The 10980-nt window shown below is 40.6% G+C and overlaps 1 protein-coding gene across 1 annotated transcript in view; it reads left to right on the top strand.

Moving 5' to 3' along the window:
* The first annotated feature begins 656 nt into the window (after nucleotides 1-656).
* The window catches only part of SLC9A4 (solute carrier family 9 member A4), a 68973-nt gene continuing 58649 nt past the window's right edge, over nucleotides 657-10980 (top strand). The window contains exons 1-2 of the mRNA XM_077914926.1: nucleotides 657-1446; nucleotides 7623-8086. Of these exons, the coding sequence (XP_077771052.1) occupies nucleotides 1191-1446; nucleotides 7623-8086 (720 nt within the window). The 5' untranslated portion in view covers nucleotides 657-1190. The remainder of the gene's footprint in view (nucleotides 1447-7622; nucleotides 8087-10980) is intronic.

The raw sequence follows: 10980 nt of genomic DNA, 5'->3' as shown, positions 1-10980 counted from the left end.
TCATTTAATGCTTCCAGCCAGTTGATGAAGATATCATCATCCCTTACAGATAAGGATGCTTTGAAAGGTATCTAATCTGGTTAAGGCCACCTGGCCAGATGTAGAAGAAACAGAAGTAGATAAACACTCTGTAGTACTGCTCTTTCTGAACAAATAGACCATAATAACAAAATTCTTTAAAATGAAAAACTTGCATGTGCCATGGAGGTTTTTTTTTTTTTTTAAACTAGGTTGTAGATGTATTTCATGAAACTTGTTCTTCTGTTTGTTTGTTTTTTCCTGTATGAAGTTCATGGAAATCTAGAACTTTCTTTGAATTACTGCTCATGAGTTCAGTAATGTGTTACACTGCCTCCTCTTCCTTCCTAATTTGCAGAGACCGTATGATTCCAGGACCATCCTGGCTGACACCTAGAGTCTGGCATCATTATTAATCGCTTTTCTCTGCTCTCGGAAATGCCCTGTGCGGGTGATAATGACAAGACCACCTTAGTCGTTCATCGTTAAAGACGCCGAAGTGTCATATTGCAGCTGCCCACTAGGTGTCAGCAGCGTAACCCCCGGAAAACACTTCAAGGAAAGCATTTCATTACAAAAGTCCTATCAGAGCAAATAATTAAGTGTGGTGCAGGAGCTACCTGCAGCCTTGCCCATTCAAAACAAATGCGAGGCAGGGGGAGGAGAGAAGGAGCAGGTGCAGGCCAGGTAGCTCCTTGCTGAGACCTAGTGGAGAGGGAAGGACTCCCTTCCTCCTCGTCAGAAGGACTCCAGTGATATCTGGAATGAACACCGTGGTATCCTTTTTAATTTTCATCCACAAGATGAAACCAGTATGCAGTGAAGTGAGGAAACAGCTTTGAACGAAGACATACCTTTCCCTTTCCTAAACTGTTCTTCAAATCATGATCGATCGGATGAAGGTCACACAGGTGACTTGGGCTTTAACGAGTCTACTGAATGACTGATGCATTTGAGCGAGAAGCTGAGTTGTCTGAACACAAATCCTTTAAAGGTGATTTGAAAACATCGACACTCACAACTCCATGACATGCTTGGACTCTTCTTGGAATGACCCACAGACTGTGCGTATATTACCTTTGACCCAGGTAGACGCGTCTGCTCTCTAGAAACCCTCCTCGGCTGCGGATGTGTGGCACACAGTGACACAAGGGGTACGAGAAGCCCACAGGATGGGTTTTCAGATGCTTGTGCCTTTCAGTCCTTGGAACTGGTTGCTACTGCTGGTGGCCTTCAAGTGTTCTGAAGCATCTTCAGATTTGAACGAATCCACAAATTCCACTGCCCAGCATGAGCCTAATGTTCGGTTTGCTGCTGCCAGCTCAGAGGCAGATGAGAAGATATCTGTTTTTGCATTGGATTATGACTACGTGCAAATTCCTTATGAGGTCACCCTGTGGATACTTCTAGCATCCCTTGCAAAAATAGGTAAGTCCCCAAACACCTGCTTGTGGGAGTTGTTCTCCATGTGAGATAATGATGTGAAAATGCCTTGTAGGTGGTGAACTATATGGATTTTAACTGTCATTGCTATTACAACAAAAAAGAAAATATGTTCCTTTTAGTCAAGGGGAAATCATAACTGCTTTTTTTTATAAAGCCGTGTAATGCTTCAGGACTGTGTTTTGAAATTTGAGCATACTCTCTGGGTTCTGGGTTGCTTTGATTTCTTATTTCAGGGTGACACCCGTGTGACATTATTTGGCATGTAAAAATTTCAAGTTCTATGCATTAAGATATAGAGAATGAGGCAGGTAGACCTCAGAATGATGCCCATTGGACATTTCAGGAGCACATAATGATTCTTCTGTACAATATTCTTTCCTCATTCTTGACCATGTAAATGTGGGCTTCATCAATGACTCCCATTGTTTATTCTTTAAAAGTGACATGTGCTCTTTGCAGAATGACAGAAAGCAAGGAGCAAGACAATTAGAGGTTACTCTTAAATTACTCAGTGATGGGCTATGGGGGCATAGAAGATGATGTGTCAGTAAGATACTGGTTTATGCCTGAGTCAAATGGCTCCAGTGCCCCACTGGTTTCCTTTGTGAAATAAAGGGAATTCAAATTCATAGATTAAATTCTAATCAGGGTTATTTGTGCCAAAACCTCAAGTAATGGCTTACACTCTGTTATCATTTAATTCCTAACTCCACCTCCTTGTCTCCTTAAAACCAGCTTATTCCAAAGTGAAAGACTGATACAGTTATCTCAATTAACATTAAGCTTAACATCCCCTTTGCCTTTGTTATGAACTTTGTTACTTGAGTGGACAAGTTGTCCTACTGGGATAGAATCTATGAGACATTTTGATGCTTATTTATAATTTCCCTCTAGCATGGGCGTGAAATGTGGGTTGAGCTACGGGACCTGGCTGTTAACCTCTTGGGATCAGGACTGTTGGCTCTGTCTACTCATCGAACTCCCTCCCCAGGGGTGACGGAGGTACCGGTGTATTTAATAGATGCTCCTTCCAAACTGCTATTCATTTTGAGCTAGGAAAGTATGAAGAGTGATGGGAGATTGTTACTTTGAAGAACTCCTGTGTGATTTGTCAAATCGTGAAATTATACAAAGGATCTCACGTTATTTCTATAAAGTGCTCAAGTAGAAACGGCTTTCTAAGGGGATGACATTCTCAGTTCAGAGCTAGAGTTCTAGGGCCTTCTGTACAATCACATGGGCATCGAGATTGTTCAAAGTGGTCTTGTGTGGATCTTGAGTTTTCCTTTGTGAACAACACTGTCCCCACCCACTCCTTCCCCCTTCATGGCAATGGGGGAAGTTGGTCTGCAAATGAAGGAACTAGAGCTGCCACTGACTAGCTGGTCACCATGTCTTTCTAAGTCTCCATGTGCCCAACTATGAAATGATTTCTAAGGCCTCCTTTTGGTGCAAAGTAGGATTTCCTAGTGGCAAAGAGATTTACATTCTATGTCAGTAAACAGCCCAATGCAGAAAGGATATAGTTTATCTTTGTTTTATATTAGCATAAAACACAGATTGTTTTTTAGAGTATTGCATGTGCCCAGAATCACCACATCTAGAAGTTCAGAGGATGGTAAAGACACTGTTGTTCACAAGACTATTGGCTTAAACGTTCTTGATTTGCATTTTGATGGACTTCAACATACTTTAGATAAAGAAAAAACTTCAGTAGGTTATTAGTTGGATCATGCTTATTCAAATACATTTTCCTATTTGCTAGTCATTAAGAACTCAGACTATTTCTGTACTGTACATGGAAAGAAGGCTACAGTTAGTGATTATTATTTCTCATGTGTCAAATACTGGGCTTATAGTTTTATACATGGTGGCTCATTTGTGTGGGGCAAGAGAAAAAGACTCAGAACTTTAACATGTAAGGAATCTATAAAGATTTCTTTAGATTCTATATTGTAAAACTTGAATCAAAATATAATTAATATTCAGAATTCCTGGATGGCTCAGTGGTTAAGCTCTGCTTTCAGCTCAGGACGTGATCCTGGAGTTCGGGGATGGAGTCCCACATCGGGCTCCCCTGAGGAGAACCTGCTTCTCCCTCTGCCTGTGTCTCTGCTTCTCTCTCTCTGTGTGTCTCTCCTGAATAAATAAAATCTTCAAAAAAGATATATAATTAATAATCATTATATTTAACATTCATTCTTTCATTCAGACATTCTATCAAGACACATATATTGAATGCCCATACCACATGTGGAAATGACCATGGTTCCTGGCCTCAAGATATTTAATTTAATGGGGAAAAAAATGAATCTAGCACTGCCTAGTAGGCACTCTGACACAAGAACATCACAACTTTCCTTCAATCCTTTTTAAAACAGCCAACTATGTGTATTAGAGAAGAATAATATTATAGAACAAAGACAACACAGAGTTGCCTCAGATTTTGTTGTTTATCTTTTATTTTAGTTCCACCTCTTGGCACATTGTAGAAGGGTGTTTCTTGAGTTATTGGGCAGAATGGAATCATAGGGCCATCTTTGACTTTCAGGCCAAACTTTGTTATTGGTGGCCGTTCAAATTCCAGGTGCTGGAGCTGTAAACTCTCAAAGTGACCAACTCTATTGTCCATTATGAAAGGGAAGGAGGATTGTAAAGTGTGAATGCACTTGGTGTTTCGCTTTACAATGCCCTACTTTACAGTGCATAGTGCCTCTTCCTGCTACCGCTGTGTAGGTGTAACTTGGCGTAACATAGGTACACGTTAGATCCATCTCAGGAAACTCAATTCCTGGAAGAAGGGCCAAACTGGGGAGACACGGGTCCTGAGAAAGTCACACTAGAGGCTCTTCTACTTCTTTTACCTGTTAAAAAGTTCAGGGTAGTTAAAATAAGTACTAATTAGAGAAGAGGAAAAAGAAGGAAGAGGAAGAGGAAGGCGGAGAGGAGGAAGAGAAGGTTGTCATTAGGAAATGGAGAGAGCAGGACTCCCAAACTCTTTAAAGAGGCCTTAAACCGATCTTGAAGCAGTGGGTAGGATTGTGGTTTTGGACAAGTATCAAATATCCCTTGATTCTAATTATTCTGTAATAATTAGAATTATATTCTATCATAATAATCTGTCTGCTGATAATAAATGAAATTCAAAGCTGTGATCAGGAAACCCTACATGGATTTTGGATGAGTGTACTTAAAATTCCTTTTTTAATTTTATTTTTTAATTTCAAGTTTTATTTAAATTTTAGTTAGTTAACATATATGGTTTTTTTGTGTAGAATTTAGTGATTTGTCACTTACATATAACACCCAGTGCTCATCACAATGAGTGCCCTCCTTAATACTTATCACTCATTTAGCCGATCCCTTACCCATCTCCCTCCATCAACCCTCAGTTTGTTCTCTATAGTTAAAAGAGTCTCTTATGGTTTGCTTCTTTCTCTCTCTGTTTTTAAATTTCCCTTATGTTCGTTCATCTGTTTTGTTTCTTACTAAATTCCACATATGAGTGAAATCATATGGTATTTCTCTTTCTCTGACTGACTGCTTTCATGCTTTCACTTAGCATAATACACTCTAGCTCCATCCACATTGTTGCAAAGGCTAGATTTCATTCTTTTCTATGGCTGAGTAATATTCCATATATATTTATATATATCTCACATCTTCTTTATCCGTTCGTAGGTTGATGGACAATTAGGCTCTTTCCATTGTTTGGCTATTGTTGATAATACTGCTATAAACACTGGGGTGCATGTGCCCCTTTGAGTCTGTATTTTTAATCCTTCGGATAAATACGTAGTAGTGCAATTGCTGGGTCATATGGTAGTTCTATTTTTAACTTTTTGAGGAAACTTCATACTGTTTTACAGAGTGACTGCACCAGTTTGCATTCCCAACATCCCAAAAATACATAATCCAGATAAGAAATGGACAGAAGACATGAACAGACATTTTTCCAAAGACTTTCAGATGGCCAACAGACACATGAAAGGATGCTCAACATCACTCATCATCAGGGAAATACAAATCAAAACCACAATAAAATACCATTTCATACCTATCAGAATGGCTAAAATGGAATTAAAATTCCTAAAGAGACATTAAATGGCTCCGAGTGACCTGTGGGGGAAATCTACACTCCTTAGCCTTGAACTCAAGACCTTCTCTTATTAGGATCAATCATCTTCCAACTCTCCTTCCAATATTTTTCCCAATTCATAATTTGCTCCAGCCAGGTGGATCTCCTCAATGAATGTCAGACCACTCATTCATCTGACTCAGCCATTCCCATCTTTCTTCATTTTTGTCTTGGAGTTCTCCCCACCTAATATATCTCTTCTCTTCTGCTGTCCAACTATGTAAGTCCTAGTCATCCTCCAAAACCTGTTCAACTTCTTCTCATATAAAAGCTTCTCTGGTGAACACATAAACCAACCAATCATTCATTTACACACTTATAGATTCTTTCAGCAAATAGACCAGCTATTGTGTGCAAGACATCTTGCCAAGTACTTTGGGGAGATATAGAGATGTACATCATTCTGTCTGAGTTGAAAGAATCTGGAGGTTAGCAGGGGAGATAAGTCATGCACAGAAAATGATAGAAAGAGAACATTGTTGTTAGATAGTGATAAAATATTATGGCGATTCAGAGGAAGACATATGATTTCCTTGGAAAGCAGTTGGGAAAAGTTTAATTTTGAAGATTGCACAAGATTGAAGAAAAGAACAACCCAGGCAGCAATAAATGAAGACAGGAAAGGGGAATCACAGGGAAAAGGTATGTGGTTGGTTGTAACATAGGATGCATAAGGATGGTGGTGGGTGGGAGGGATATTGACTTGGAGAGAACCCCAGAGCGGCCTGCTGTGCTCTGATCTATTCTCATGCATGTCGGTATAGTCAATATATACTTCACTGCATACTTACGCTTTGCTTTATGTTTGTCTTCTTATTTGTTAATGTCTTTATCTGAAATATGATTAATAGTTGGAATTAAAATAAACATGCTTGGTTCTCCGTGTCACACGCAGTGCTTAGCAGTGTGTTGGTCTTGGCTCAAGGATGCTTCACAAATGCCCTTAGTTTAAAATCTGTGAGATGCTTTGTGTGCCTTCAGAGTCTTAGATGGGGAATGAGATGAGCAGATACACGTAGTTTGGAAAAGTCATCTGGCATCAGGAATGGGCTAGGGGAGTGAGGGTGAGATAGAAGATCAGGAAGCCAGTACAGAAGACAGGATGGAGAATGGGACCCCTTACATAAAGGCAGTGACTGTCAAAATGGGGAGGAGGAGATGATCTTTAGGGGCAGCTACCGAGAGATATATATGATAAAATAAGAAGCTATTACACGGGGGCCAAGTGATGGAGGTTCAGGGAAAGCAACTTGATTTCCTGCTTTCTTTAGGATTTATTTATTTATTTGAGAGAGAGAGAGAGAGAGAAAGAAAGAGAAAGAGAGAGAGAGAAAGAGAGCACATAGGGGGAAGGACAAAGAGAGAGAATCCTCAAGTAGGCTCCTCACTAAGCACGGAGCCCAATGCATGCAGGACTCCATTCCCCAACCCATGAGAGATCATGACCTGAGCCAAAACCAAGAGTCAGGAACACAACCAAGTGAGCTACCCAGGTGCCCCTTGATTTCCTTTATACCTGGCTGGCCTGATGGCAGTGTCATTGGTTAAATAAGGAAAATAAAATAAAAGGCTGAATTTTCTTTTACTGGTTTTGTGGAAGGGAGGTTTGGAAGAAGCTGATGTTTAGGTGACTGTGACTGACTCTGAATGAGCCTCAAAGGTGGGTTTTGCAGGAATGCAAAGGAGCTCCACAGTCTTCATTTCTCTTCCCCCACTGCCCTCTTGGATCCCATAAGGTAGGGAAGCAGGGAGGAGGAAGGGGAGGGGATGGCTGGCTGAGGACCACTCTGAGACCTTCACTGGGCCCGGCATGTTAAGTATTTGACCTCATCGAGACTCCCTGCAGCACTTCCAGCCCCCACTACAGATGGGGTCCTGAGGCTCAGGACTGCATGCCAGCCTACCCAAAGTCCCCTCAACTGGTTTTAGAAGGCTTCTTTTATACCAGTCTCCTGGTATCTTAGTAGCCAGAGCCATCGTATTTGCAAACCTCTAAATGTGGTTCTCTGCTTTTCCCTAGGCTTCCATCTTTACCACAGACTACCAGGCCTCATGCCAGAAAGCTGCCTCCTCATCATCGTTGGGGCTCTGGTGGGTGCCATCATCTTTGGCACTGACCATAAATCTCCTCCCGTCATGGATACAAGCATCTACTTCCTGTATCTCCTTCCACCTATCGTCCTGGAAGGTGGTTACTTCATGCCCACCCGGCCCTTCTTTGAGAACATTGGGTCCATCCTATGGTGGGCAGGCCTGGGGGCCCTGATTAATGCTTTTGGCATTGGCCTCTCCCTCTACCTCATCTGCCAGATCAAAGCCTTTGGCCTCAGTGATGTCAACCTACTTCAGAACCTGCTCTTTGGCAGCCTGATCTCAGCCGTTGACCCCGTAGCTGTGCTGGCTGTGTTTGAGGAGGCGCGTGTGAATGAGCCACTCTACATGATGATCTTCGGGGAGGCCCTTCTCAATGATGGCATCAGTGTGGTGAGATATCAAAGCGAGTCCCTGGGGAGAGGAAGGGTCAGAGTGGAGCTTGAGGTGGGAGTCTGTCCTCAGGGCAAATGGAGAAGGTTGAGCGGGATGGCCCATGGCAGGGCAGGGATAGACTTCGATAGGTACAGTTGATGGAGTGTGGCCCAAGGTCTGATGACCTCCATTAGGATCTGCATCAAGTACGTGATTTCTCGCTAATGCTGCTTGCCATTCACTAGCCAAATGGCTTCTTTAAAGAGAGAAAAAGGAAAAGACATCTCCATAATTTTTTCGTTAAATTCACATTTTCACTTAGCATGAAGAAACAGTTGCCAAGGGCTCTTCTGGTCTTCACACTAGGATGAACAGTACTTAGCCATTTTTCATTTCTCTCATTCACTGGAACTCATCCTCCTCTTTATATACTTGTTTGTTTTGTTTTTAACATATTGCATGAGATGATGATGGTAAATACAAGATGGGGTAGGAAGGGCATTGAAAAGGATTTGCAAAAAATGCATTAGCTGATCCATCAGTCTTGCACAACTCCTCCAGAATATGTGACTCCTGGAGAAAAGCTGAGAAAAACTTACCAGGCTAAGTCAACACGTAGCACAAAGGCCCAGAAGATATCTTTGGTGCTGGGATATTCAGACGAGCCATTCCTATTCTTGGTTGTGTTACGTTACTACAAACAATCACCAGGTGTCGGTCTATGAGATTTTTATATATAGTTTGGTTTACTTTTCTTGCCTTTAAATTTCTATCACATCACAGAAGTGATACTAGAATGAATTTTTAGTGTAGAAGACTCTAACTGTACAAAATTAAACAACATAAAAACACAGAAGCCTCCTCTTGTCCCTCTCCTCACCTTCCAAACAACCTCTTTGATCAGTTTGGCATTTTTCTTCCATGTTTTTATTGTGTGTATGTGTGTGTGTGTGTGTGTAGGTGTATGTTATTTTGCATAAATCGATTCTATGCATTGCTTAAATATAATAAGTCTTGGAGTCCATTCTATATCATTTTAATTGTTATATAGTATTTCAGAGATTATACTGATGATAATTTATTTAACCATTTCCTGATGGATGGACAGTTGCTACCAATTTTTCACTTTTTAAAAAATACAACGTTCTGGTGAATATTCTTTTTTCTGCATGCATTTTTGTATGTGTGTTTGTGAGTCTTTCATAGGCTATATTCTTGGAAGTGAAATTTTGAAAGTGGGTACCTTTAAAAATTTGAAAGATGCTGCTGTTTTAATCACCTCCTCTTTATCCGGTTGATAAGGGAAAGATTCCTCTTCCAGGGATAAGGAGTGACACCCGACGATAAAGAGATGAAGCCAATTAGATACTGTACTCACACCCCAGAGGAGGAGGACACTACATACCACGGGGGCTGCATGGGGGCTGCATTTGGGAACAGAGGGATCAGTCAGGGGTGTAAGAGTAAGGTTTTGTAAGATCAAGAAGAGAGATGCCTCCTGGTTCCCTCAGGATGACATGATTGGCTTGTTTTGAATAATTCTCTAGGCTGTCAGGAGACTGACATCTAATACTCAGGGATGGGCAAGTATTGTGCTTGGTCCCATTGGTAAGGAGGGCTGTTTGGCCCGCAAGTGGTCAGACTTGGGGAGGAAGACTTGTATTTATGACCCTCCCAGTTTTACTAAATGTCAAGGTTGCACGTAATATTGGATCTTAATTGTGGGTCTTTCATCAGAGCTACTAGAATTTTCCAGAAATGCTTTATGGTCTTACATTTTCCATAGAGTGTGTTAAATGCATTTTTCTTTATCGATGTCCACAGGGGACATTGCTTTGTAATGTATTACAGTCGAATGAGCAAAAACGAGTTAGTCGTGTTTGTTTTAATTTGTATACATCTTTTCAACAATCTTGGATCATTTGTGTTTCTCATTCTGTAAATTGGAAGTTCATATCCTCTTAGGGTTGCCAGACTTAAAAAAAAAATTCAGGACACTCAGTTAAATTAAAATTTCATATAAACAATGAATTTTTTATATATATATCCCAATTAATGTATGCAGGGATCACATCCTGTCCATTTTTCTTTGCTGTTTTTTAGATTTTTTAATTGATTTGTAGAAACTCATTAAATTATCTAAATTTTAAACTGTTGAGTATTACATATAAATCAAAGATTGTCTCTCATTCTGTCACTTAATTTTTTTTTAGATTACAGTATCTTTTATCCTATAAAAGTTAAATTTTTATGAGCTCAAACCTAATGTACTCTTTTATTGCCTCCAGGTTTCATATTTTGTTTGCAGAGATTGTGTCTAACCAAAGAACATGCAAATATTATGGGTTTTTTTTAAGATTTTTTATTTTTTATTTTTGAAAGAGAGAGAAAGGGTGTGTGAGCATGAGCTGGGGGAGCAGCAGAGGGAATGAGAGAGAGAATCTTAAGCAGATTGCATGCTGAGCACAGTGTCCAATATGGGGCTTTCAATCCCAGGACCCTGAGATTATGACTAGAGCTAAATCAAGAGTCAGCATCGGAGCCAACTGAGCTATCCAGGCACCCCACAAACATTATGTTTTTGTATTTCTCCCCTTTTACAATTAGCTATTTAATTAATCTGGCACACAATACCTTATGGTGAGGATTTTATTCAAAAATGGATAGTGCAGTAGGTAAAAGGCTCCTAAAAAGTAACCCGAGGACACCTGGGTGGCTCTGTGGTTGGCCATCTGTCTTTGGCTCAGGGCATGATCCCAGTTCGGGGATCGAGTCCCACATTGGGCTCCCTGTGAGGAACCTGCTTCTCCCTCTGCCTGTGTCCCTGCCTCTCTCTTTGTCTCTCATGAATAAATAAGCAAAATCTTAAAAAAAAAAAAAAAAAAGTAACCCAAGATATCTATTGTGGATTT

This window comes from Canis aureus, chromosome 11 (genome assembly GCF_053574225.1).
Source record: "Canis aureus isolate CA01 chromosome 11, VMU_Caureus_v.1.0, whole genome shotgun sequence".
Taxonomy (NCBI): domain Eukaryota; kingdom Metazoa; phylum Chordata; class Mammalia; order Carnivora; family Canidae; genus Canis; species Canis aureus.
This window is presented reverse-complemented; position numbering and strand designations above follow the sequence as displayed.